The sequence below is a fragment of the Plenodomus lingam genome (genome assembly GCF_022343315.1).
Source record: "Plenodomus lingam strain CAN1 chromosome Unknown contig_13, whole genome shotgun sequence".
NCBI lineage: Eukaryota > Fungi > Ascomycota > Dothideomycetes > Pleosporales > Leptosphaeriaceae > Plenodomus > Plenodomus lingam.
In genome coordinates, this window is record NW_027093931.1 from 745,981 (window position 1) to 772,880 (window position 26,900).

A 26,900-nucleotide genomic window follows, 5' to 3' on the forward strand; every position below is an offset into this window, starting at 1 on the left:
AACTAACTCTAATTAACTTCCTAAACTTTACACATCCCCACCATCACAGCGGCACTGCGCAACCACACCACTTGCTTCTTACAAGATCCACTCTTTAGTAATCGAGATATAATCATTTTTTCGGTCGAGCATTTGGACCCTTCGTGGCTGCTACCATGGCATTCAACAACTGGGACAAGCTTTCCAAGGGTCAGCACGATTTCCCAAAACCAAAATTCGCAAACTCTGTTGTTGACAAGGCGTTGAAGAAGCAGCCTAATAGCCCATTTCTCCTGGTAGGATAGCTTATCATCACGTTTCTGATGGTCTTTCTAACGTATACATTAGTCTTGGAAAGCTGAGTTGCTACTATCGTTTGATGACCCTGGGAGAGCTTTAGATAATCTGCTGCTTTGCGCCAAATCACTATCGGGAGGAACTGACACACGTCTACTCGCATATCTATATTCCCTGTCCGTGGAGGCTATCAGAAAGACTGGGAAGGAGGCCAAGGGATTTGGTTCTGTCGGTCAAGATTTTCTTAAGCCGTGGCAAACAGTCGTAAAAGCAGCCGGGCGCAAATCAGACCGACTGAAAATATGGGATACTTTGTTCACTACCGCAAGTCACGAAGATTGTTGGGACGATGTTCAATTCGTAAGCTATTCCTTGATTGATATGAGTAGGTTGAGTCTAACACCACGTGGGCCGTCGTCAACTGCCAGAAGGAAGGGTTGGTCGACAAAAAGCAGATTCACTACATACGGATCTTGGTCACCCATCTTGCTGCGGAACAGAAGCGGGAGCGCCTGGGAAAAGATGACCAAATGACTCAAATACAGTTCAAGGTCGCACGAGGGCAAATGAAGCAAGCGTTCCAAGCGTCTCCGGTACAGTACACACCCTGTTCTACTTACAGAAACACACACTGATGGCATCAGGATGATCCGATAGCGGTCAAAGATATTCGGGATCTCAGATTCATGGCCGAGATATATGCGCGACAGGGACAATGCAGCGAACTCATGGATCTATGGAAGACAGCACCGCAATCCCTAGTAACGGTCATGAAGACATATCATGACGAGCTAATGAATCTCTTGGCAAGGCTCCTAAGAAAAGAGGGGAACTGGGAGCTTCTCGAAGCTCACTGTCTTGGGGTTATTGAAAGTGTCATCTCACACATGAGGGAAACCAAAGAAACTAAAAGATTTGAAGAGCTTAGTGCAGCGAGATGGTTTATATGGGATAGTCTGCTGCATGCTATCATGGAGTTATATTCTCCTTCTGAGTAAGTCGGCAGTTAAAGATCTCTCTCAGCGGTTAATGAGAGTATAGGGCGCAGGAGAAACTCAAGCGCATCACCGAGAACTGTGCGGAGGTGTTCCAGTCAAATGAACGTCCAATCCAACGGACCGCCATGATATTATCCCAAACCCTCAAGGCCGACATGCTTCCCATCTGTAAGCAATATTGGGAATGTTACTCTGCTACTCCTAGCTGCTTCACTGATCTCCGGTCCGCTGTAGAATCTCTCTCGGTGGGGCAGCAGCAAGAGTTTCACCAGTTCATACAAGATCAAACACGGGATCTTTATGCCAAAGCGGAACTGGAAGAAGTATGTGATTGTGAAAATTTAGCTAAGCTATCTTTTGCTAATTCTTCGCAGGATAAGTTCTCACTATGGCAGCAAACTGAGGTGAATATCCTGAAATTCGACTATTTGCTGACGATTGCGATGCCTCCATCTCCAACAACCCATGCCATGGAAGCTCTTGCCGCAAAGGCCATCAGGTTTTGCGCTTCTTGTCCAGAGACAACAGAAGCAGCATTCGTGGCGATATACACACTCCTTCACCTCCACAACGAAATCAGCGACAGTGAGAAGCATGGCCCTACATATGAAGTAGCGCCCAGTACGCGCATCCTTTTGCAAGCCGCAATGCTGGCGCGTCATCTCGGCGTCCGCGACGGTAAAAGGGAGAACAGAACGCTGTCACTGCTAGCTGCAAGATTGCATCTCAATCTCGGACTGGGAAGAAGTGCTTTTAGACTCTACCGTCTCAGTAAACTGAAGGAGATGCTCCTTGACACGCTCTCCCTATACGTCCTTGCTCGTATCTCCATGACGCATCCGTTCGACATCACAGGATACCAAGGATTTTCGGCAGAGGAAGAGCTCGAGAATGTAGTTGATGCAATTGACAGAATGGAACGGAAGACAGACACATTTCTCTACAAAGATCTTCCCTCCTTCATACATGATCAATTCTCGGATACCCTACTGCTAAAACGGCGGTTGAAGTCAAGCTTGACGAGGCAGCTTTGCAATACTGAACGACGCCGTATCGCTCGTCTGAAAGGAAAATCTACCGAGCATATACCTCGACTCAATCATACGGGTAAGTCCATACACCTTAATCTCCAACTCGAGTTTTTTCCTGCTGGATGAACTATGAATTGACTCTCACAGCCTTTGAGCATGTCTCACAGAATTTGGATCTATCGGCCTTTCCGCATTATGGTCAGACCCATTCTCAGGGCCCATGTCACCTTGTCATGCCAAATCATGTGCCGGATGAGTCCTGGATGATCAAGCATAGTGTTGAAGTAGATGCGACAAGCTATTTTGTCTACCAAGAAGAAGGCGTCAGCGATCTCCTTCGCTGGCATCTCAAAGATTCAGAAAACGAAGACCAAACTCCACCAGCCATATCTGCCGAACACATCGTGCAAGACCTCTGGCGTTTCCTACGCCACTACACTTTGGTCGCCAGAAACGACATCGCAACACCCGGCCATGCAGATAGCCTCGGCCGCTTCCAAGCCCACCTAGAAGCAATGCGCAAGGCCATGCAAAGCCTCCGTCTCCCAGAACCCACAACCGCAACGCCCGAGAACGAAGGGGCCCTGTTCAGCGAGACCATGCTTCTAGCCTGCTACACCAAACTCGAAGTCCTCCGCGCCACCCACAAATTCCTCGACCTCCTCAAAGACAAGGTCGTCCCGGCCAAGAGCACCCACAGCCTCAAGAAGATCCTCCCCAAAGGTTGGATTGCCGCTGTGGCTAGCGAAGTAGACCTTTGTTTCCAAGCGATACAGGATCTAGCACAGAGCTACATCTCCGCCATCAGGAAGACAGGTATGGCGGCTATCAAAGCGCAGGTACGATCCGGTGCTACGGGCAAGCAACTCTGCGCCCTCTTGAGCGCGGAAGATATCCAGTTCTATGCGAATGAGTATGTCGACAGTGCAGTCGAAGGCTGGAGCGGGGTGTTGCAGGTTAAACCCCGTTAGTAAGGCCGTGTGGTCAACTGCCACACTGCCTGTACAATATACATCGCGGGTTTGTAGATTCGGACTTCTCACGTGGTGTTGGGCGTGCATGATTGCCATTGCAATTGCCAGTGCCATACATGATACAAGGCTTGACGGGATGGCGGGCTACGGTATGGGTTGGGTGTGGCGAGTGTAACGTAATGTAGTATAATACACACAACCTACACACAAACTCTTACACACTTTTATACAGAAATAAGTAACTACACTTGCAATTCCACCCTCACAACCCAATCCCCCCTCCTTTTGTTCTCTTCTTTGCACAGGCGTAGCGTAGATGGCGCTTTTTAAATGCTGGCGTGTGGGTTGTGGAATAGCTTGGTGTTTATATGTCTGGCTGGAAAATCTGGTTGGAGGATTTTCCCCTTGGTGCCTGTTCGTGGGTATGTAGATTTATGATTGCTGTTGTATTGCACTAGAGTAGACTAGACTATACTACAGTATTCACATCCCATTATATACAATATGCCCTCCAGCACCCCATTTCGACCCTCCCCTCCCCTCACACCCGGCCTCAAAGCCGGAGAAGAGTGACGCCTGTGATGACGTGGTGTTGTAACGTGCGGTAATTCTGATGAGGAGACAATATTAATTACAGTGGAAGCTTGGAACGGGATTGGGAGATGTGTTGAGGACGAGTAGCTATGATTGTGAGAGATGTTCATGTGGTTTGGCTTCGACGCACCTTTACTTGATGTGAGTGTAGGCTACCTTGCTGGCGTGTTCATTGTATCGAATATCACTACAGTCTACAGTGCTCAGTATACAGTCTCCTAGATATTGCGGTGCCAGTAAGATATCGCCCAAAGATGTCCATGGCACCATCATCTCGGGCGTTTGTCATGCGGAGTATCAGTCCATCTAGCGCTGAACTGAAAGGCAAGAGTGACAGTCACAGTCGTTTGCCAGGGCGACCAAAAGTCACATTCACATGTCTGGTAAACAAGCTCCGTCGCCTGCTTTGTTGTTTGTACTTTGTCGCCTACCTTGCGCTCTTTTCCCTTCTTCTTTCCTTCTTCCTCTTCCCACATCCATCTTCTCTCGAACCATTCGTGACTGTACTGCTCATACTAACCCCATGCACAATGGACAAACGCTTACGAAAAAAGGTTTCAAAGTATTTCACAAGGTTCCTGCGAGACCGCTCCGCCGAACGTCCAAAGACCGCGCCGGCTGCGCCAGCTGGTGGTCGCGAGCGATCGCCAGACAGACCGCCAAACCGCATCGTCGTGAACCTGCCCGAAGTACCGTACCGCAGTAACTTGCCAAATATGCCTGGACCCTCTCGAGAGACTGCTACAGACAGTCTGGGCGGTGAAACATCGACCTCAAGCAATCCGTTCAGTGGTGAGACGCACGACAAGTCCGGCGCTGAACCCCGTGGAAAGGAGATGGCCTCTACGCCCGTCGCATCGGAACTTTTGGCAGAGGAGAATATGGGACTTGGTGGCCAGACTCGCGCCGCGGATAACACTGTCACGCTCGGCCTTCGCTATTCCGTAGACTTGACGGCAGCAAATAAGCCGCGGGAGACGGGCAAGGCGAGACTCTTGAAGCCCATCACTGTTGCGGCCAACTCTTACCAACACGCCATCGCGTCCTCTACTCAAAGCTGCGAGATTGGATCAGTCACTCGGAGCGATGGTACCTCTCTTCAGCCGATTGGCAAGTGGGGCTGCTGCAAATGCAAACGCAGTTACGACATTTACTACTTCACCGACGGCGAGCATCCTGTTAGTATTCTGAACTGCGAATGTACTCACCGGTCTTGCGGCAAGTGCTCGTTGGAAGGACAGATGAAAGTCTTCCAGCCCATGTGCGAGCCGGAAGTCGTCCAGCTCACCGAAGATGACGCCAAACAGATCCGCTTCGGTGTCTTCTGCGACGGTTGTGGTGTTTCGTGGAGGGCCGTCGAGGTCGTAGGGGATACTGAAAAGAAGACAATCAGGCAGCAGATCTCAGGCTTACCCAAGCATATAATCAAGCATGCCAACCCGATGAGAAAGCCCCGTCAAGAAGCTTCCATGGCCGACTTGTCTCTTGCCGGACCCAGCGAGGGACCCATGACCTTGTCGTCCAGTCTCAACCTGCGCGAGCTGTCCAACGAGATGGAGGCCGAGGGACACGGCAAGCAGGCTGACCTCGCGACTGTCAGGTTCACCGGCATCACCTGTCTCTGCGGCCTCGTCACTGACTCTACCTGTCTCTGCTTCCAGGTTGTCGACCCGCCCAAGGATGTCTTCGTCGCCCAATTCGAAGAACTCATGGCGGCTCCGCGCAAGGTCGCTGGGTTTGGCACCACCCCCGAGGACCAGGCAAGGGGCCATCAGACACCGACATTAACCTTGAGAGAACGTATTCAGCACCCGAACCCACTTAGGAGCTGCCCCGCGATTGACGAGTAAGCGCGGACTCTCCGAAACTTGTCTAGACAACATGGTTGGGACTAACTGGCCTGAGGAGGATTTGGAGTATACAGCAGAAGGGGACTCAGTACATAAAGGTTGTAGCTTGGGGTTTTTGGTCTTTGTGGAGTGCCTTGGTCTTTGCTGGATAGGCAGCCGTGCGGGTTGAGTATGAGTCTTGTTCAGCCGGTGAGGAGGATTGGGACCTGACTTCCAGCCCCAGGCATTGTTGATTTAAAGTAGGACAAGAAAACCACAGATTTCGACCTGAAATAGAGTAGTATGATTTCCTTGTGCATTGTGAATGATCTTGCGAACTTAACCTTGATGACGAGGTACCTAGAGCCCATGCTGCGTTGCTTCTTGTAGACTTCGCCTTGTGATACCACAACAGACATTTCTTTCTCCCAGTACAGCGCTGAATTATGCTGAGTACCAAGTATGGACGCTGAGGCCAACAATGCTCTTGTTTTGTGATGGAAGTTAGTGTTTGCTCGGGGTACTCGTGGTTGAGGATCGGGGGCTGTGAAGTTAAGGCCACCGATGTGAAGTTCCAGGGTGACCGCGGACCCAATTCTTCCAGTGATGCCTGGTAACGGTACCGCCACGCGCCGGCCAGTTCGTTCGCTGCGAACACCTCAGCGTCGACGTCGGGGGTACTTCCAAGACATCTTGAGGAGAGTCAATGGACATATATCTGTTGTGATATGTAGGAGTTCAGTCGCCATGTTGTTTGCTGATTCGGCCAGAGTTGGGGGTAACTTAGGCAGTCTCAATACAAATGCGTAGTCTTAGTTCCGCTGTCGTGTATGGTATGCCTGCCACAGCTTCATCGGGAATTGCCGATGCTTGTTTCATCGACCAGACATCATGATTCAACGTTTGTCTGGTTGTAGTCTGGGTTTACCGCGCTAGGTCGCGCGCTTATCGAACAAGCGGCTATGAGACAGAGCCCCGGAGTCGGCCGCACCCCTTGCGGATCGAAACGCTTCAACGCTGACTGGGTCAAAACTCTAGATGCGAAGCTAATATACAGGCAGCCGCCATGAAGCGCGGAGTCGGTGTGTAAACGAGCGTCATGTGTCGCCACGAGATGCGGTCAAACAACAGTCACTGTGCTCAGCCACAACTCTTTCCCGCTACCTGGGAAAGGAGGCTGTGGTCAGCCTCAGGCCGGTCTGGCTCAAACCTACATTCACATCACAATGAAACCAGAAAAAGATAAAACATGCGTAGACGTGCGCAGTACCTTGTGCCAATATGTTAAGACCTACAAACAATAAAAGTTTCACCCATACAATCGTCAAGCTCGTTGTCCGTTTGCGACTGACTACTGGCCAACATTCAAGGCCGGCCGCAGTCAGACACCGCGTCATGTCATTGGCCAGGTACGTCGACATATAAGAACGATGCACCCCCCACTGTCACAAGCAGGCGCACAACTGATTCCAATCTCAGCTTTTCATTCCAGCCCTTATACATAAACTGTGCAAGATCAGCTACGTTTCCCACGTCGAAACTGTCTGTTTCTGTCGCACAAAAGATAGTGTGTCAGGTCGCAGGTCATTTGGCGAGGAGCAACACCTTCACAACTCCAGCCAGGGGAGACGCAAGCACCAACACTTCGACAACAACAACGGCTGCGACGAAGCACAACAGAATCACCAGAATGGCCTCTGAGAAAGACACCACAGAATCTAATGCCCAAACATGCAAAGGTAGTGGCACCAAAGAAACTTCGAAACCCTCTGCAAAGCCAAGCGGAGCCGTTGATATCGACCAGGAAGTCGAAGATGTGTACCATCAACTTCCCGCCCTTCCATCACCACTGCCAAAGCCACACCGGGAATTTGCTCACTGCAAGCCTCCTGAGACGCCAGCCTATCGCAAGTTCTCCGTCTTCACAGCCGGCAGCATAGAAATGGGCAAAGCAGTGCAGTGGCAAAGCCAGATGGCGACCATGCTCTCACCACTACCAATCACGGTCAACAACCCTCGACGAGGCCACTGGGATCCCACTGTCACGCCTGAAGCTAAGGACGAAGCCTTTCGGCAGCAGGTCGAGTGGGAGCTCAGTGCGCTCGAGCAAGCAGATGTGATTTGTTTCTTCTTCGACGTCAACACCATGAGTCCCGTCACCTTACTGGAACTAGGTATATGGGCTGCGTCTGACAAGGTGGTCGTGTGCTGTGACCCAAAGTACTGGCGCTCAGGCAACGTACACATTGTCTGCGACCGCTATGACATACCAGTCGTAAACACGTTCGCAGAGCTAGTACCTGCGATTGAGAAGATGCTGGTAGAGAAGGGCATGCAGCTCGACCAGAATGGCGACTTGATCGGAGAGAATCAGCATATTGACAAGCCACGTCCCAAGAAGAAGTCTGTACTCGAGGCTGAGGTCGATGATCTGCAGAAGCAGATTGCAGCTCTGCAGGCACAGCTGGACAAGCCAAAGGTTTCATGATTGTTTACTGGCGTTGGCGGATATCTGAGCATTGTTTGTCTGGGAGGAAATATCAGTCTTTGGCGTTGCTTCTATACCGGTCCTGTCATTTGTATTCCAGTGGCTTCTCACATGATTTTATGCAGACGGTACCGGTAATGCTCTTGCGTAGAATATGAACCTTACGAATGAATGCACGCATCATGCTGATCCATGACGGAGGCATTTCATAAAGATCACTGGGAACTACTATTCATCGCGCACTGTAACGCCTGTATCGCATACCCGGCTTCCAGTCATTCTGTGTATGAGAGAAACAGGAAGCACGTGATTGTGGTGTTGACATATCAATGATTGTCTGAGCCCCTGGACAGGCTGAGCACGTGTGGCGACTGCCTTGATGCAGGGACCAGCGCCAAGACCGATGTCATTTGCCGCGATATCAGATTTCTGGGGAATATCTCCAGAAGCATTTCCCCATCCATCGTCGCACCCGGCACACCTCGCAGCAAGCTACCTTTACATACTGCAAAGTAAACAAGTAAAGGTTACAGTCTTGACTGTCAATATCGTCAACCCTATATTTCGCGCCTAAACCTCCGTTTCCTCCAATTCACAATCATGGCCGCCCCAAAGGAGGGCGGCTTCAAGATGTCGCTAGGGAAGCTAAAGGCCAAACCAGGACTTAAGAATCCTATAATTCAGAAAGACGCGAAAAAACCGCGCCTTGCGCTTGGCGACGATGAATTAGAAGACACGAACAAGCAGCAGGAGATATCAGGATGGGACGCAGCAGAAGGCGGTGCTCTCGAAGTCGGTAGCAAGAAGAAAGAAGAAGGTTTGCGCATCATTCCAGCACCACCGAATCGCGATTGGCGCGCGGAAGCGCGACGGAAGATATTAGCAAAGGCACCGCATCAGCAGGAGCAAGACCAGAAGAATGTGACGGCGGCGACAGAAGCAAAGGAGAAGGCGGCTTCACAGATTCAGTACGGTCTCACGATCATCAAGAAGGATGAGCCAGCAGAGAGCGGGACAGCCGAAGTCTCTGAGCCTATGGAGGTGGAAGTCGTAAAAGACACCCTCACGGAGGAGCAGCGGTTGGAGAAGAAAGCCATGGACGCGCTGTTAACGGGAAAATCGACCGATGAAGACCTCGTCATCCCCGTCCAAACAGAAGAAGAAGCCTTCCATGATGACCTCAACAACGCGCCCGAAGCACCCACCCTCGAAGCCTACGAAGCCCAACCCATTGAAGGATTCGGCGCCGCCCTCCTCCGCGGCATGGGCTGGAAAGATGGCGAAGCCTTCGGCAAGAACGGCAAAACCGCAACCCCAAAACCCGTCAAGCGACGCCCCGCCCTCCTCGGAATCGGCGCCAAAGAAGAAGCAGCCATCGGTATCGAACTGGGCGCCTGGGGCCCCAAATCCGGCAAAGGCAAGAAAATAGCACAGAGCTACAACCCCGTTGCCCTGCGCAATAAACACACGGGCGAGATCATCACAGAGGAGGAACTCAAAGCTAAGCTGGAAACCCAAGATATGGTTACGGAAGACAAGCCAACCAAGTCTCGCACCAAGTACAGCGATGATGACGACGACAACGAGGCCAACAAAGGCCGCAACCGCGAAAAGCAAAGCCACAAACAACATGACCGCGACCGTGACCGCAGGCGCGCCGACGACTACGACTCCGAGCGCCGAAGAGACAGAGAACATCGCCGCGAAAAAGATGAATACAGCCACCACGACAGCGATGATCGTCGCCGCGACAAGCGAAGACATGGAGACAACGACGACTACGACCGCGAGCGCCGCAGAGATAAACGTCGAGACCGGAGTCGCAGTCCCGACGGGCGTGCGGAGAAGCGTCGGGATCGGTATAGGAGTCGTAGTCGGGATGGTGGGGAGAAGCGGGAGAGGAGAAGGGAGCGGGGTGGGAGTCGGAGTCGGAGTCGCGAGGAGGATAGGGATAGGGATAGGGATAGGGATAGGGATAGGCGGAAGAGGAGGGAAAGGGACTACGATGATGGCGGAAGTGACGATCGCAAGAGGAGGCACAAAGATGACAATTATTATAGATGAGGATGTAACAATACCAGCATTTCCTTGGAATCAGGATAGCCGTGCGAAGACGAAGATATAACCATGGACACCATGAATCTACCCTACGAACCAACAATGCCTGCATGGCCCACACGAGCCAACACTCGCCCACATATATAGTGAGGCGACCAAACAGCAACGGCTCAACCATGATTATTCCAAAATTATACATAATTTCCGTAGACCGAGAAATCCTCATTCGACACCATGCATGCAAGGGGCAGTAAACGAAGAGAAAAGAATAATAATGCAGGTTCAACGCCAATTCTTCATGCTACATCAAAGTCGTGAACTTCTCTCGAGTTGGGTACACACAAAAAAGGACATGGACACAGGAAAGAGGAAGAGGTGCTTAGAAGTTTCGTGATGCCAGTGCGGCTGGTTCAGCGGGCTTTGGGTAGCCGTTGACGTCGTGAGAGTCGGGGTTGCCGTAGCCACCGGTGTGGCCGTTGGTGTAGGCAGTACCGTTGGTATAGTTGTTGCCATTGGTGTAGCCGTTGGTGTGTCCATTGACTTGCGGCGCAGGCGAAGCCGAGACACCGCGGTAGTACCGTTGGTTGTCTCCTGCTCCATCGCCCATGGTCTGCGGCGGTGGCATACCTTCCTCGAATGCCTGCATCTCGGTCTGCTTGGACTGGTGGTGTCGTGTCCGGAGCGCGGGAAGGAAGTCGATGAAGAAGCTGGCCACATAAATGCAGAAAACGAATGCTACGATCCACTCCAAAATGGCGGCAACATTCCAAATATCTTGTCTCGCGCAGACGGCGAATGCGATTACGAGGCCGAGCTCGGTGATGATGAAGAAGAGTTTGAGCCAGAACGAAGTTCGCAGGATGGAATGTTGACGATGGCGGACTCCCAAACGCTGATACTCCCAGCAGATGAAGATGGCGCTGATGATGTATCCACCGATGAAAACGGCGAGAAAAATGTTATGCAGGCGGTTGTGGTTGCGGTTGTCGTAAATGGTAAGGAGGATAAGACCGGCAGCACCGCCGACTGCGAATGCAGTCGCACAGAAGGAGTAGAGCTTCTGCCAGTTTGACGTGTTTGGTGCAAGACGGTTGGTGTGTCGCAAGTAGCGCTCGAAGATGAAGGCAAGGTCAAATGTCACAACCGTCGCAGCTGACATGGCAATAAACATGGGCTTTAGGTAGTTGTTCCCAATGTCTAGCCATAGTCAGCGCATACTCTAGACACCACCTCCTATGTAGACATACCAGAAATGTAGGGAATCGTTTGCCCTACGTCCATTGTCTCATATCTTGGCTTTCCAATGGCAGCCCAATATGCCAGCATGGTAATCAACATGGACGTCCATATGACCGCCGAGATGATGGGAACGAGCCAATACTGTAGGCCCAACATGCTGTGAAAGGCCTCGTGAGCGGTGGCTTAACTCGAGCAGAGGCGTAGAGGACTTTCGCCTTGATATAGTCGATGCGACAATGAGGCTGTGTCCGCGACGCGTATTCGGTGATATCCAAGCTTGGCTTATGGAAGCGTCGGAACGGGCAACCGAGCACACGAGCGACGGCAAGGATGACAGGAACGCAAGAACGGAAGGAGGGTACAAGTGATGGGTTGATGAAAATGACAAACAATCCGAGAATGTACAATCTCCAGACCGAGCAAAAGGCCCATCAAAACTGGGGCGTTGTCGCGCGGATGAAGATTCGTGCACTGTTATTGCCCGAACATTATGATGTCAGCTTCTCCATTAGCATTGCCCATAAGCCTTGCAAGCTTCCGCGACCCGCCGCGCCCACGGCGACCACGTCACCATCATCAAAGATTTTCAGGGATGAAGATCGCGGACAGATTAGGGCCAGGATTTAATGTCCTTTTGGTTGTTCCCAGATCTCTGAGATCTCTGGTGCCTTTGGGTGAAGTGCTGAGTTGAAGAGAGTGCATGAGGTTACTGGTGTAGCTGCTGTCGATACGATCGTAGCTGCCGTAGCTGGTGTCCATTGGTCGCGCCGGATTGCTGACAAAGAGCCAGCCAACGGACGCCGGCGCCGGCGGCCGAACGCCCAAGTTTCCACATTCAACCCCTCCATACTCGCCCGGATGGAAATTAGGATCACTGCGCAATCCATCCCTCTTTCTTGGTCAAAACCCACGATGACTGTGTGGTCAGCCTGGCATTTGACACTCGCAAATGTCTCAGATGTAAGCATTTCTGCATCGAGTGGAATGGCTAAAACACAAGTGCAGTGTCCTCACACACTCTGGAAGCAGATCCAGCAACCGCTCTACACAACCATTGCAAGGCCGCTTGCCTGAAAGATATACAGTACTAGTTGTGGACTGTGTAAGCGTCAGATCTGGAGTCTCGCCTCATGTAGCGTCCCGATCTTCTGTGGCGGCTGATCCTCGGCAACTCCCCTTGCTTTTTTCGATCGGATGAGAGGCCTCCCCATCTTGTGACGTAGAATGGGCGTCGCAAAGTTCCCCGAGGCAGTCAAGACAGATTACGATGGTACGACGTCGAGATGAAGAAGTGACGCAAGCGGATATTAATCGCAGACGTGTGCTTACGATACACGATTCACAGCTCAGTGCCAGCTCGTGCCAGGCTGTCCGTCTGCTGGCTGCCACAAGTACCGATTTTTGCGCGAGGTGAAAGGTGACGACGTCGTGCGCAAGTACTCATGCATTAGCCAATGGACATTTCCAGACTTCAAACGATGGCCGTGTTTACTCTACTCGTACTCTAGAATCTATGAGTAGAGTGTGGCCAAGGCAGCTGGAGATCTGTTGCGGGCGACTCACGAGCGTCCTGCCGTGTGATATAATAACAGCACAAGTCGCGAATAACGGCAACGGCCGTGGACACGAATCCGGGTGACTTTCCCATCCATGAATACCTAACAGATGTGGATGGGAGAAACACACAAGGGCCTTCCTGCAAATTGCCATGATTTGGATTCTCGGGGCTGGAACGTGCCGATCAGCCGTCGCCTGGTCAGGATTCACAGCTAGGATCCAGGTAGCTTCACACTGTGCATGCATCGCGTCGACCCAGCTTGATTGGCCCGCAAGCTCGTGCAGCCATTTGACATGATTGGCAGGTGAGTCTTCTCCGGGATGCAGAGTCAGTTTCAAGTCGAGCCATTTCCAGGTTTGTTGTGTGTTTACTTGGATGCTCCCCGCCTTATCTGCCATTCATTGCGACACTGGTCATGGGAAGGCCTAGCATTGTGAAATCCTGGTTATTCGATTCCTTTTAACCGTCCTTAGACACCTGCCTATATACCTCTGTTGCGGAGAACGCTTCGATTGCGATCCTTTCTGTCCAGGTCCAGGTATCATTGCAACAGCTCACCTGGCAGATCCGAAGGCCCCGCAGGTCGACTGTGAGACAAGCTCCCCCCAGCCAGCATTCAAGCCTGTACACCGCTTCCATCGTTGTACCTAGTTGCAGAAACGGAAACGGAATTTAGACTTTGGTCATCACTTCCAATGCATCTTTCTGATAGATCTTGAGCGTGGTCGCTCTTTGTGTTCACTTCGAGCTTCCCACAATGGGCAACCATCAGAGCAAACCTCACCAGAATCGCCTTTCGAAACCGAAAACGAACACGAACTCACCAAGTCTCCCACCCAACACAGACTCGCCTGCTTCTTTGAGCTCTCGGTATGCGGATCTCAGCGCAAAAGGACGCCAGCAAATCAAGGATGCGCTTTTATCGCCCGTAAATCCAGAAATTGAACAGGCCAGTGTGCCAGCACAGGAGGAAGTCGCGAGAAGCGTGAACAGGCAAACGCCAGGTGGTCCAATACTCGTCATGTCGAGGAACAACTCTAGAACCAATTCGCGGTCTAACTCCATATCATGCTTCGGAAGTCGACGCGGATCTATGACGAAGATGGGCAGCGTTGCAGATTCAAAGACATCGCCGCATCCAAACACAACTGTGGATATAGACGCAGCGATCAGGCTACTGCAGGAAGTCAAGAAGAATGCCTCTCCAGAGGAACTCGCTGCTCTTCATGAAGTGCTCGAGTCCGCGGACGGCCATGCAGCACCGGCTTCAGAGCACAACCTAAGCCGGAACACGTCGCTGGTGAACAGGTCCTCCTCCTCCCTGACGCGACGACGCTCTTCAGTACAGACTCCTGGCATGGCAACACGTGTCCCTCCTGTCGAATGTCATCGCAGGACCTGGAACTCATGGAAGACACCCCAGCTTCAGCCCGAGGAGGAAGCCAAATGGAATTTCGCTCACAAGGGACCGTCCCCAATAGCTCGATTGTCAGTCGTCGACTCACTTGAGGAGCATCGTGGCCCACCGACAGCGCGTGCACAAACGCCTTCAGATCTGGACTACGGCCATCTTGGGGGCCTTAGACCGGGAACCCTCGTGGTAACCAATGGAGCACCATCACCTGCAGCAAGCACAGTATTTTCAGATCGAACATCTCGCGCCGATATGGGAGAAGATTACTTCCTGGCGTCAGAAGACTACTCTGGATCTTTGACGATGAAAGCGACCAGGAGGCGTGGACATGAAAAAAGTCATTCCGCTCTGCTTTCAACCCCTACACCACTTGATGATGAATCCCGCCCTCCAGCTGATGAGACGAAAGAGAGTGTCGAGTATGCACCGCCATATGCTTCTTCTCTCAGTCAATCTATCGGTTCACAACGGACAACGTGGCCCGCGGGACCATTGCAAATTAATACTGTAGCCACTGATACCTCTGTACAGAGCGCAACCCAGTATGCCCAGAGCTATCTGGCGGAGTTGCCTGATAGCCCCTTTGCCCCGTCAAAGCAAAACCACGGGAGTCTCGGTGTTGATATGGAACACTCTCAATACCATATGGATAGGATCACTCGTACCGTCCAAGGTGCTATCTACGAACTTGATGCTGGCATAGAAACGACTGGACTCAATCTTTCTGCGACAACGCTAGAAGAGCCTGGTCCATCAAGCAACAAAGACAGAGCCGCTCACCGGCCCTCGCCACAGACGTACGACTCGGGTTATTCTTCTAGCGGCAGCTTGAGCGCAACCGATCGTAGAGGCCATGGTCGAGCACTCTCTGATCCGTCTGCGCAGCGCAGGGATTTAAAATCAGAATGTCCAGAAAGCTATAGGAAACCTATGCTCCGGTCGATCCTATCAAGAAACCTGCATTCTCCAGATATGGAACAAACAGAGAGTTCGCAAAGTTCTCCGAGGCCGCAGTCTTTGATGCTCTTGGATAATTATGCACGTTCATCAGCATCAGACTCTACACTGTCGCCCCAAACACCCCGATCGGCTATGTCCAAAGCTTCTTTTGATAGTACGTCTTCAAAGAGCAAAAGTCGGTTACAGCGACGACGTCCGTCACAGGCAGAAGTCCCAATCGTACAATCATGTCAACCAATCCCAGAAGGGACGATTCCAGAGGTTCCTGATGATGTGCGTGCGAAATTCATACGTCGATTATCTAACACTCCGGGAATGGAATGTCTGACGAACACTTATCAGAGCAAAGATGATGTCTTAGCAGGCAACCATGTTGCCAGTGACCACTTTGACGAAGCTCATTGGCCATCGCAGTATGCAGAGCAGTCATCAGCTGCAGAATGTCAAAGAGTCTGTCCGACTCCTGTTGAGTTTCAGCACTTGACAGAGATCGAGCCTGAGCGACTGTCCTCATCTCTAGCACACGGTCGCCGTAAGAGCAGGTCCTTGTTCCGGAGAAAGTCCAGCGCTGCCGAGAAAGAGTCCAAGAACGCTACGCTCAGCATTGTTGATCTTGGAACCATTGCAAATTCAATTGGAACCTCTCCATACGATGCTGCGAGCACTGGCACCCGACGGGAATCCGTGACCTCTCCAACTCATCCACATCAACTCGGTACCAGCCATCCAAGAGCAAAGTCTATGGTGCGAATGGATTCTGAGGCAGCCGCCGAATTCGCGCGTATGCGTAGTAAAGACCGCATGGGTGTCGAGCCAGCGACGCCACAGCCATTGCAGCGGCCACAGCAACAACGACGTTGGAGAAGCTACCACAGCTCGATAGATGCTGGCGAAGCAAAAGCTATCAAAAGACGCCCTCAGAGTCTTGTTGGCGATATACCACCTGTCCCTTCCATTGACAGATCAGTACAGGATGCTCGCCAGTACACGGTAATTTCCGGACGAGACCATGAAAGCCAAAATATGCACAAGTCGGAGCTGCGCTTCAACGCTGAACTGGGTGTGCGCCGTCACACAATGAGCCAATCCATTGGGGGAGACAGCTACCAGAAGCAAAACAAGCCAGAGCCAACAGTGGATTGGGATGCGCATGCTGATACTTGGAGACAGCGATGCATGTCAATAGGCGAAGGATTACGTGGGCGACGCGCGCCTGCCGATGCTCGCTGTCCTACTGTAGATGGTGGCATACCATCTCGAAGCAGATCGGAAGTGGAGAGCTGGGGACGCTTTAGCGGGGGTTTAGGCTATGACTACGAAGGGCGGGGCGTTGGCGTTGGCGGTTCGGCAGGCACTAGACAGCTGAACTCGTATGCCAGCACGAAGAGTATGAAGTGGAGGGTTGAGCATGGCGTGGATCTTTCCGATGTTCCGATCATGGTGCAGAGATTGTAGTTAGATAGGCCTCGCTTGCTGTCCACACATACACAGACTCACACATTGGTCTGCTTGGACGGACGGCTGGAGAGCATGCAGGCCCGCCGTTTGGGATGGCTCTTGTGTGCTTCGGTCGCTTTGTGATCCAAGAGACCCACTGGTTCTCACCAAGTACATACTGTTAGGCGTTGGGGGTAAGAGGCGGTGTGCTTTGTGATTGCGATTCAGGCGCCGTGTTTTTCATTTATGTACAGGATGCGATGATGTAGGTATCTTGGGCAGCGTTGCATGCACGGAGCATCTTGCGATTGATGAATTTCCAGCATTCATCCACACACACACACACATGTAGGTAGAGACTGGACAATATTGAGTATCGGTATGTAATGGTATATAATGCTCATACGGCCGCGCTCCAGGGAGATGGAGGTTCTGGGGGCCTGTTCACATGGAAAAAAAGTACAATGGAATGGTTGTCACAAGTTACTGTGTATGGTAAAAGTGACAAAGCTGTTACAAGACTGCCCAACCAGCTGCCGAAACTTGTTGAATGTCAGATACGAATTCGGCAGTGCAATCATCCAAGGTCCAAAGTCCAAATCTCAATCCATCGTCTGTGGCCTTGGGTCGCTGTCTGAAATGCGCCATTTTTTGGTACAGGCCAACCAGCCTCACATGCCATGTCCGTTCGGCTTGGGCACGATCGATGCCGATGCAGCACATACAAACGCTCGCTGACTCCTGAGCTGATTTTCACCGTGGGCCTCGATTCGCCGGTGATGTCAGGGGCTACACTGCTCGGTGGCTGCATGTGTGGTGGGAAGTGCAGGGATTTTGCGAGCGCAACACACCGACCGCGGCTAGGCACAAGCACACTCCAGTTGCTTCCGCGAAAAATTAAAGACTCTCTTCCCCCGCCATCGCCTCCTCTGCTCTTTCCTCTCTCCACCCTTCGCCTCACCCTCACCCTCACCCTCACCCTCACCCTCACCCTACTTGCCACGCTTCACTCATCCGCCATTCGGCTGCTCCTTTCGCTGCTGCCCATTGCACCCGCGACAGCCTTTGGTCGCTTCAAAGGCTTTCCCACCACCACGGCTTCGGCCCTGACCCTGCTCAACCTACAAGTTGTATCAGCACGAGAAGCTCCCCACGTCTTCAATAACATCCCGCCCCCTCGTCTTGTCGTCGTCTAAGCAGGAACTTGAGCGTCTTTTCTTTTTGTCTCCCAACCAGACCCTCGTTCCACCCGAACTTCAGCTGCCGCATAGGACGCTCTCAGTGGTTCTTCCTCTCGCGGAGGAAGAGTCGGGGAGACCTCGCCCACAACCAAGCCTCGGCTTCGCGCCTTTTAAGCCGCCCTAACACCGCATTACGGTCCAGACAACTATCTACCCATCCAATCAACCCCTAGCCTAGGAATCACTATCCAGGGCATGGCACCTTCCGCTATTACTCTTACCGAAGAATACCGAGCCCCATTGAAAGACATACCAGTCTTCAATAACTATTGTTTCGGTAGTAACGAGACGGAGAATGGCGCCTGGAAATCCAAGCAGTTGATTGGAGACGCTCTGAAGAGCCGTGTCGAGGCTATTGATACTGATACCTGCGGCGTCGGTGATGAGGATGCCTTCTTCGTTGCCGACCTGGGCGAGGTCTACCGCCAGCACATGCGCTGGAAGAAGAATTTGAGCCGTGTAAAGCCACACTATGGTAAGCTGAGCTGAGCTGCTTGAACCACGTCTCGACGAATGGGTTACTGACAAGGAAACAGCTGTCAAGTGCAATCCGGATCTGCAGGTCTTGCGCCTGATGACCGAGTTGGGCATGGGCTTCGATTGCGCCTCCAAGAATGAGATTGAGACCGTTCTGAAGTTGGGCGTCGACCCTTCCCGCATCATCTATGCGCAGCCGTGCAAGACCAAGTCGTACGTCCGCTACGCTGCTCAGTCTGGCGTCAAGCAGATGACCTTTGACAACGCCGACGAGCTTTACAAGACCAAGCAGCTCTTTCCAGATGCCGAGCTGTACTTGCGCATCCTCACGGATGACTCGGCTAGCTTGTGCCGCCTAAGCCAGAAGTTCGGCGCTTCTTTGGATACTACTGCTGAGCTTTTGGAGCTGGCGAAGAAACTCGAGCTCAATGTTGTGGGCGTGGCCTTTCACGTTGGCTCTGGCGCATCCGACCCCAAGGCCTTCATCAAAGCTGTGCAGGACGCCCGCTTCGTCTTCGACCAGGCGGCCGCTCTTGGCTTCAACATGCACACCTTGGATGTCGGTGGCGGCTTCACTGGCGATGTCACTTTCGAGCCCATGGCTGCAGTGCTCTCTGCTTCCCTGGACGAGTACTTCCCACCGCACATTCGTGTCATCGCCGAGCCAGGACGCTACTACGTGTCGACTGCGTTCACTATTGCATGCAACGTTATTGCTCGTCGCACTGTAACCGATGCCACGCTTGGCACTACCTCGTACATGCTGTATCTTAACGATGGTGTTTATGGCAACTTCTCGAGCATCATCTTCGACCACCAGCACCCCCAGCCACGCGTGTTGAAGAATGGGAACAATGTCTTGTACGATGTTCGCCGCTCCGGTTACGACACGCCTTCGCAGGTCGAGTACTCTATCTGGGGCCCGACTTGTGATGGCATCGACATCATTTCTACCTCTTGCACCTTTCCTGAGTTGCTCGATGTGGGCGACTGGCTCTACTTTGAAGACATGGGCGCATACACCAAGTGCTCTGCCACGCGCTTCAACGGCTTCACGGACAGCCACGAAGTCATTTATGTGTCCAGCGAGTCGGGAGCTAGTGCGTTGATGGGCATGTAAGCACTGGTTTGATGGGGTAGTGTGCTTACAGTATGTATGCAGGAAGATGTGGGTTTACAAAAGTGCTTGTTGTGTTTATAGACGTTCCCTTGTTGCATAATTTGATCCTTGTATGTGGAAGCCATACCTTGCCATAGGCTTGCGTTTACGTGTATGTGGATCAGGTGACTTTTCTTTTCTTGCTAAGCCGTCTTCACCTATACTGTGTCAGTGCATACAACTGTGCTGCTGACAGCAAAACACACAGTGTAACAAAGTATGGTCCAATTCTAGAGACAAGTGGCGTTGCTGCTGTTGTGAGCGACGACCGCAAACGGTAAATGATGGTTAGTTACTATGTACTATGAGGCTAATTGGCCATGCGATGTCCCATCATACTCTCCACATACCTTCTCCCACGACCTTGCATTCATTTTGCAGTTACTCTTGTGGAGTTTGATCATTACATTTGTATATCCAAGAATGATTGCTGAAATGATTGCCACCGCCACCGCCACCGCCACCGACTACGATAACTAACCCCCCCTGGAGTGGCTGGGGCGGAGTGGCTCAGAAGGGCGACCATGGTGCCCGGCAGCAAGTATGCAGCCAGCTGGACATGGGAGGAACAGGACTAGATTGTCGACTGAATACAACCTGTCTACCCTCGTTGTTCTTATGTTCGTCGTCTAGCCGGTACGGTAGATTCTGGGCTCTGGAGAAGCAACAAATGCATGGAGATGCAATGCTCGGTTGCGGGCCGCCACGGATTGGCCAAAGAGTCGAGGTCTCACTGTCTCAGGGAGCTGCGGCTAGGTACCATGTACGTACATAGACATGCAGGAAAGGGTCGAGTCTCTTCCCAACTCGCTACAGCGATACGACGGGGCTAATGTGTGCCACTCAGGTACAGGCTCCTATGGCCATGCGCCCGCCAAGTGTGCTCTGGTCGCGAAAGCGGCCGCAGAGCGCTTATATCAACCACGGCAGCCAATCACACAGCCAGGCGCGTCCATAGCCAGGCCTCTCGAGCCCAAGGTGGAGAGAGCAGGGCTCATGGGCAGAGGAGAGAGGGGGGAGGGGGAAGGGCTGCGGTAAGTTCGCAGCATCGCCTGCACAGGCGCAGGACAGCGTGTGCGCCTGTTTCCCCTACCTTTCTTCCTGGGAGGTACATATACGCTCACCGGTCCGGATAGTAGGCCAAGTGCATTGCAGCTCCCGTGCTGTCTGTCTGTCTGTCTGTCTGTCCATGTCTGTTGTCGTCATATCGAGCTTCGAGTCAGCCTACCCCACCACCACCGTCACCAGCAGTAGTAGCAGTGGCCGGCCAGCCAGCCAGCCAGACCATCCACACTCTGGCAGTACGCCCCGTTCCAGAACAAGAAGTTGACGCCTGTCATCTGCCATAGCCGGCAATCCAGGTACTGCAACACTAAATAGTATCCTTCCACGAAGAGCATTTCATCTCTGCAGACTACACCCGCTACGCCACCCCCTCACCATGGACGGCCGCAAGCAGGGCAGGCCTGAGGAGGAGCTGTTCCTGCGCAGCGACTCAGACAAAAAAGACACAGAGACGGTTGCGCCCCTGAGAATTCAGAAGGGACGAGATGGCAGGAGTCCCCCTCCGCGAACAGATTCGGCGGGCAGCTCGAATCAGCCAGCCTTCTCGCGCCCTCCGCCCATGCCTTCGTTCCCCGCGCCGCCCACCAGCCCGCCCTCCGCTCCACTGCCATACCCCGACTCAGATCGCCCGCCGCGACTGCCCACGCTCGGCACGGGCCGGTACACGCCTGTCAGCGAGCGAGAGCGCCAGAACACCAATGCAACACCTCCACAGGCAGAGGGCCGGCGGAGGGGGTCGAATGCTACGGGCCCGAGTCCCACGTCCCCAGAGCGCCGCGCTCGATTCGACGCAAACGACCCCAACCGGCCGACAATAGGCGGTTACGGCGCGCGGAACCCAGATGGCTCACTGCAACCCTCACGGCTGGCGGAGCGTAGGGGAAATGCGCCCAAGCCTTTGCCCGACTCGCCAGGACCTGAAGCACCAGACAAGGAGGGGCTGTTCCAAAAGGCGCCGCAGCGACATGGCAGTGCGGATGCGACGGTCGGTGCCAGCAGCAGCAATCCATACCCAGAGTACCATCAGCAATACTTCCCTCCTCCTGTGGCAGCAGCTCCAGTCGTACACACTGGGCCGCACCAAGATGAGCCGGTTCTCAAGGTGCCCACCCCGCTGGGAGTCAACCGCCTGAGCTCTACTGCATCCACGTCTACAGTCAGAGCTCAGCGAGGCTCTCCACCGCCTCCAGAGACTCCAATCATACCTCCACCAGCTGGTGGTATCGAGGCGCGATTTGCTGCAGCAGGCATTGCAGGCACATCTACCTTGACCAACCTACAAGCTCAGAACCTACAGAACGCAGCGGCAGCTCAGCGGAATCAAGTATATGCCAACCAACAGCCACGTCCAGGCATGCAGTCACATCCATCGAATCAACAACAGCCACCGAGGAGGCCATGGACGCCAACCGAGCAGCCAGGAAGCAACCCACATGGCCCACCAGCCATCTATCAGGGCATGGATCAGATGCCGCCTACCAGCTCACCTCCGCAAGGTCCTCTACCGCAAGCACCAGGCACTACTCGATTTTCTCCGCCTCCAACAAACGGCGGCGCAAATCATTTGCACCAAGAGATGGGTCGCATGAACATGAACGAGGAGCCACCGCCGGCCTACTCGAGCATCACCCATCCACCAGCAGGCCAGGGTCAGGCTTACCCCAACGACAAGGGTCAACAGCCAGCTGCACAGGGAGTCTCGCTTTCTGACCCCAACCATGGCCATCCAGCGTTTGCGAATGATCCACGCCAGCAGGCGGGTCCCTCACAGCAGCCAACCGTGGTTGCGCCCACACCTACGCAAAATCAGTTCCCCGCGCAGATCCAGACGACACAGCCAGCAGCCCACACACCAAGCCCGGCGCCAGGTCCAGGTCCAGGTCCGGGTCCCGCATCTCCTCCACCACTACCAGAAGGTTGGATAGCACATCTAGACCCCAGCTCTGGCCAGTATTACTACATCCATCTCCCCACTCAGTCGACTCAGTGGGAGTTTCCCAAGGGCCCGACACCGTTGAACCTCAATGAGCCCATGTCGCCAACAGGCACCTTTGTGGGAAATGGCCTAGCATCTCCTTCCTTCGGCAAGACGCCGCTCGCATCACCTGGATTTCCAACTCAGACGGTCACTTTCCCTGGCGACTTTGGTATGGCACCGCTTGCGACTCCGACTACAACGGGATTTACTGGGCCGCCTCCGGTTGCTGGTGTGGACCAGTATAAGATCAATCCAACAAACGGTGTATATTTTGGACCATACTTGAGATACACAAACATGGACGTTGAGCGAGGGCTGTGGCTTGGCTCGATTCTCTTGATTACAAACACTCCTCATCCTCCAACTATTCACATCCATCAAAGCACAGATCTGTCGCCAAACCCCCGGCAGCTCAAGGCCAACCCTATCTACACACATCAGACATGGATCTTTTATCGGTATGATATCGATCTCAGGATGGAAGAGGATCATGCTGCCAAGTGGACATATGCTATCACGTCGCATCTCGGCTGTACAAGATTCGAATTCCTGGTGGCCGGACGCCACGAGACCAGCTGGCGATTCATAGCTCACTCGGGTAACGACTTTGCCCTCAATGTGAACGCCAACGAGAGAGCGAAGCTTGGCGGCGTGGGCCTCATGTGGAAAGATATTCTCCAGAAGAATGCAGAATGTGGCGGCTTCCACGTGCAGCTAGGGCTTGGTGGCCAAATATATGCTGATCGGCTATGGAAAGAGCTCCCTCTTCTCAAGCAATGGACAGCTACAAGCGGTAAGGAGAACCGTAAGACGGCTCCGTGGACTGCAAAGCACGAGGAAGATGTTTGCCATGCCTATTTCCACTACTACACCAGTCATTTCGATCAGCCCCATCTTCGAGAGGCGTTTGCTCAAATACCACACATCCTTACGCTTGATGACCACGACATGTAAGAAAGTATTCACCTTTATATGAACGCGATACTAACGCCACCACAGATTTGATGGCTTTGGTTCCTATCCCGAACACATGCAGTTTTCCAACATGTTCAAAAATATTGGAAGGCTGGGTATCGAGATGTATCTCCTGTTCCAGCATCACACCACACTCGAAATCTTGCGTAATGTGAGCAATGACATGGACCTTTTCACAATCACAGGCACAGGATGGCACTTCATCAAGTACCTTGGCCCCTGTGTTACGGTTGTTGGACCAGATTGCCGTTCTGAGCGCAACCCGCACCAAGTCATGGCAGGGCCAACATATCAAGGTATATTCCCCAAAGTAGCAACGCTACCGCCGAGTGTGCAGCACTGCATTTGGATGATACCTGTCCCTATTGTGTATCCTCGTCTGGAGTCTGTTGAACACCTTGCTCACTCCATGGCTACGGGTAAGAGAGCAGTTACTGGTACATTCAATATGCTAGGCAAAGTGACGAGTTCTGTTGCTGGTGTCGTTGGCGCTAAGAATGTGGTTGGTGATGGCTTTAGTTCCGTGAAGAGAGCCGTTGGTAAATCCGGTCTGATGAGCGGCGTATTAAGTCCTTTTGGAGAGATCGATTTGCTTGATGAACTGAGAGATCAATGGACGCATGACTCAAAGGTAATCACCTCGTCCCCAGTTACGTGGTATGATAGACTAACAGAATGCAGGATCTTGAGAGAACATACCTCATCAGGACTTTGCAAGGCATCGCCCACAACAAGTCCTTGCGAATGACCTTTTTCTCCGGAGCTGTCGACTGCTGTGGTGCAGGTCTCGTCCATGATCCGTCAAGACCGCAAGATCACAAGACAATGTACCAGATTATCTCTGCCTCCGTGGTCAATGGCCCCCCAGGTGCCCTCGCTCTGCGTCTCCTACATAACAACCGTGCATTGTATGTACCGCAGAACGGCCATCGGTCCAATCATCAACCCACCGACACAAAAGAAGACATGATGGAGATTTTCACACAAGACGTCAATGGTCAGCCGCGAGAACACAAGAGGCTCATGGCTCGAAGGAACTACGTCGCATGTGTCATCTACGACCCCGAGATTGTGAATGGAACATTCGGCCAAGCCGTTCCAGGACATGGAAGCGGCAAGCTGAGTCTGGCGGTCGATTTCATGGTGCAGAATGATGGGGGGTATAGTGCGCCTATGAAGTACGGTCCAGTTATTGTGCCAAGTTTGGAGTATGGGAGGTAAGAAGGGGTAGAGTTGATAAGGATCTTGTATATGTGCGGTTCAGCGGTGCTGCATAATAGAGCGGGGGGGGGGGTTCATTGGTAGTTTGGATGTTCAAACTTCACAGGGTGTGTTATAGAAATGATTAATCGACTTTGTATACAATACAGGAGGAAGTCAATATTGCGTGAGATATATTGAGTTTTGGAGAACAACAGTTTCTCGTGATTAGCCTGAGATTTGGTTATCGTCCTTGGAGCCATTGTATAGGAATTTATATGAGAGTGTTATGTTCGTAGCTGTCACGGATGGGATGGTTTGCCGAATTCGGCCAATGACATGTGCGAGGCTTGGCTCAGAGCCCATCTCAAGAGACTGGACGGTAACCGTTCCGCAAGTCCACGTATACAAACACCATGGCAGCACCCTGTCTACACGCAACGGGGTTACCGCGATTCCTCCTACCACAACTGTCGTGGTCTTCACGAGCTGTGCGGCCAACAGCACTGGGCGCATGGGAAGCACGACGGCAGCGAACCCATGCAGCCTCCGAGCATCGCATGGCATGTCCAAACACCAGCACAAACACCACACAGACGCAATCGATACGAAAATGGCGGGAAAACGTGCCACACTCTGCTCGAGGCGTATCGACAGCGATCCATTTCAGCCGTAGCTTCAGCGCCAGCGCGCCAGCGTGGAAAGACCACCATTTCGATACGCTCAAGTTTGTGCAGCGCATGAAGGAAGAAGGATTCTCAGAGGAACAAGCAGAAGGCATGATGCGCGTGCTCAGCGATGTGATTGAAGAATCGTACGTCTCTCAGCCCGCTCTCCTATCCTTTCCAACCCACCAAGTGCCATGTAACAAGTCCGCAACAACTACTACAACTACAACTACAACAACGCCCCACTAACCCCCAAACCCCACCCTCCAGAATCCAAAACCTCACACGCACCATGGTCCTCCGCGAAGACCAAGAAAAAGCAACCTACACCCAAAAAGTCGACTTTGCCAAACTCCGCTCCGAACTCCTCACCGCCGACTCGACCGAATCCTCGCTCACACGGGCCTCGCACGAGCGGCTCGGCAACGAACTCGCCAAGCTCAACTCGCGACTGCGCGACGAGATTCAGCGCACGCAGGCGTCGGTGCGACTGGATTTGAATCTGGAAAAGGGCCGGATCCGCGAGGAGGCGAATGTGCAGGAGTTGAAGCTCAAGGAGACGGAGACGAGGATCGAGCAGGAGACGGCGGCGTTGCGGGAGCGGTTGGAGGCGGTCAAGTTTTCGACGTTGCAGTGGTTGATGGGGGTTTGTACGGGTACGGCGGCGTTGATGTTGGGGGTTTGGCGGTTGTTGATGTGATTGTGTTTACTGTGTTGTAGGGTCGGTCGGGTTTGGGGTATGGTAGATGGCAGATGGGTTACAGGAGGGAAGTAGAGTAAGCGATTTACTTTGGGAGCCTAGTGGGTGAATTTACAAGAGGGGAGTTGAGCAAGACATTTCACGTCCTGTGGAGCGATGGTCATGTATGGAAAGACTACCGGGTAGTTGCGAGGCTCTTGTCGGTTGGTCATGTTATATAGAAATACATGGCTGTATAGTGGACTATACAGTACGCTCCATCAGAGGTAGGTGCACTAGTTTTGATAGACGGTGGTCACGAAGACAGGAAGAGTTTACGAAGAAGTAGCGAGATCGAGCAAGATGAGTTTCTATTGTATAGTTTAACAAGCGAGACAACAGTATCCAAATGCTCTCTGGAATGCAATCATCTGGATCTCGAAACAAGTGAATGAACAAAGTACACCGGTACCTACCTATTCTACCCTACCCTACTACGTACACTATACCTGCAGTACTCATGCGCTCGGGTAGTTTGAGTATCATGTGATTTGCCACTGCTACATCCTGGCTATTTTCATAGCACAGACAAGTAACGTGAT

The 26,900-nt window shown here is 52.6% G+C and overlaps 12 protein-coding genes across 12 annotated transcripts; 10 read left to right on the forward strand and 2 right to left on the reverse strand.

Annotated features, from left to right (window-relative positions):
- Nucleotides 1–155: 155 nt before the first annotated feature.
- IAQ61_001834 (uncharacterized protein) lies at nucleotides 156–3,276 on the forward strand (the record flags this gene model as incomplete). The annotated part of the gene is made up of 7 exons (XM_066095279.1): nucleotides 156–275; nucleotides 328–632; nucleotides 683–869; nucleotides 921–1,270; nucleotides 1,318–1,597; nucleotides 1,649–2,381; nucleotides 2,453–3,276. 7 exons carry the CDS (start codon nucleotides 156–158, stop codon nucleotides 3,274–3,276), a joined length of 2,799 nt encoding a protein of 932 aa, XP_065954763.1.
- A 1,127-nt stretch (nucleotides 3,277–4,403) lies between these two features.
- On the forward strand, nucleotides 4,404–5,723 carry IAQ61_001835 (uncharacterized protein; the record flags this gene model as incomplete). The annotated part of the gene is made up of 1 exon (XM_003833655.2): nucleotides 4,404–5,723. One exon carries the CDS (start codon nucleotides 4,404–4,406, stop codon nucleotides 5,721–5,723), a length of 1,320 nt encoding a protein of 439 aa, XP_003833703.2.
- An 85-nt stretch (nucleotides 5,724–5,808) lies between these two features.
- Nucleotides 5,809–6,416, reverse strand: IAQ61_001836 (uncharacterized protein; the record flags this gene model as incomplete). Its single annotated transcript, XM_066095280.1, has 2 exons — nucleotides 5,809–6,312; nucleotides 6,384–6,416. 2 exons carry the CDS (start codon nucleotides 6,414–6,416, stop codon nucleotides 5,809–5,811), a joined length of 537 nt encoding a protein of 178 aa, XP_065954764.1.
- Nucleotides 6,417–7,392: 976 nt separating this feature from the next.
- IAQ61_001837 (uncharacterized protein) lies at nucleotides 7,393–8,190 on the forward strand (the record flags this gene model as incomplete). Its single annotated transcript, XM_003833656.1, has 1 exon — nucleotides 7,393–8,190. One exon carries the CDS (start codon nucleotides 7,393–7,395, stop codon nucleotides 8,188–8,190), a length of 798 nt encoding a protein of 265 aa, XP_003833704.1.
- Nucleotides 8,191–8,790: 600 nt separating this feature from the next.
- Nucleotides 8,791–10,254, forward strand: IAQ61_001838 (uncharacterized protein; the record flags this gene model as incomplete). The annotated part of the gene is made up of 1 exon (XM_003833657.1): nucleotides 8,791–10,254. The coding sequence occupies one exon, from the start codon at nucleotides 8,791–8,793 to the stop codon at nucleotides 10,252–10,254; it is 1,464 nt and encodes a 487-aa protein (XP_003833705.1).
- A 373-nt stretch (nucleotides 10,255–10,627) lies between these two features.
- Nucleotides 10,628–11,643, reverse strand: IAQ61_001839 (uncharacterized protein; the record flags this gene model as incomplete). Its single annotated transcript, XM_003833658.1, has 2 exons — nucleotides 10,628–11,445; nucleotides 11,496–11,643. The coding sequence occupies 2 exons, from the start codon at nucleotides 11,641–11,643 to the stop codon at nucleotides 10,628–10,630; spliced, it is 966 nt and encodes a 321-aa protein (XP_003833706.1).
- A 243-nt stretch (nucleotides 11,644–11,886) lies between these two features.
- On the forward strand, nucleotides 11,887–12,114 carry IAQ61_001840 (uncharacterized protein; the record flags this gene model as incomplete). Its single annotated transcript, XM_003833659.2, has 1 exon — nucleotides 11,887–12,114. One exon carries the CDS (start codon nucleotides 11,887–11,889, stop codon nucleotides 12,112–12,114), a length of 228 nt encoding a protein of 75 aa, XP_003833707.2.
- Nucleotides 12,115–13,802: 1,688 nt separating this feature from the next.
- On the forward strand, nucleotides 13,803–16,874 carry IAQ61_001841 (uncharacterized protein; the record flags this gene model as incomplete). Its single annotated transcript, XM_066095281.1, has 1 exon — nucleotides 13,803–16,874. The coding sequence occupies one exon, from the start codon at nucleotides 13,803–13,805 to the stop codon at nucleotides 16,872–16,874; it is 3,072 nt and encodes a 1,023-aa protein (XP_065954765.1).
- A 474-nt stretch (nucleotides 16,875–17,348) lies between these two features.
- On the forward strand, nucleotides 17,349–17,594 carry IAQ61_001842 (uncharacterized protein; the record flags this gene model as incomplete). Its single annotated transcript, XM_066095282.1, has 1 exon — nucleotides 17,349–17,594. The coding sequence occupies one exon, from the start codon at nucleotides 17,349–17,351 to the stop codon at nucleotides 17,592–17,594; it is 246 nt and encodes an 81-aa protein (XP_065954766.1).
- A 698-nt stretch (nucleotides 17,595–18,292) lies between these two features.
- On the forward strand, nucleotides 18,293–19,694 carry SPE1 (Ornithine decarboxylase; the record flags this gene model as incomplete). The annotated part of the gene is made up of 2 exons (XM_066095283.1): nucleotides 18,293–18,514; nucleotides 18,588–19,694. The coding sequence occupies 2 exons, from the start codon at nucleotides 18,293–18,295 to the stop codon at nucleotides 19,692–19,694; spliced, it is 1,329 nt and encodes a 442-aa protein (XP_065954767.1).
- Nucleotides 19,695–21,174: 1,480 nt separating this feature from the next.
- Nucleotides 21,175–24,972, forward strand: IAQ61_001844 (uncharacterized protein; the record flags this gene model as incomplete). The annotated part of the gene is made up of 3 exons (XM_003833662.2): nucleotides 21,175–23,726; nucleotides 23,776–24,382; nucleotides 24,433–24,972. 3 exons carry the CDS (start codon nucleotides 21,175–21,177, stop codon nucleotides 24,970–24,972), a joined length of 3,699 nt encoding a protein of 1,232 aa, XP_003833710.2.
- A 395-nt stretch (nucleotides 24,973–25,367) lies between these two features.
- IAQ61_001845 (uncharacterized protein) lies at nucleotides 25,368–26,319 on the forward strand (the record flags this gene model as incomplete). Its single annotated transcript, XM_003833663.1, has 2 exons — nucleotides 25,368–25,765; nucleotides 25,890–26,319. 2 exons carry the CDS (start codon nucleotides 25,368–25,370, stop codon nucleotides 26,317–26,319), a joined length of 828 nt encoding a protein of 275 aa, XP_003833711.1.
- Between the last annotated feature and the right edge of the window lie 581 nt (nucleotides 26,320–26,900).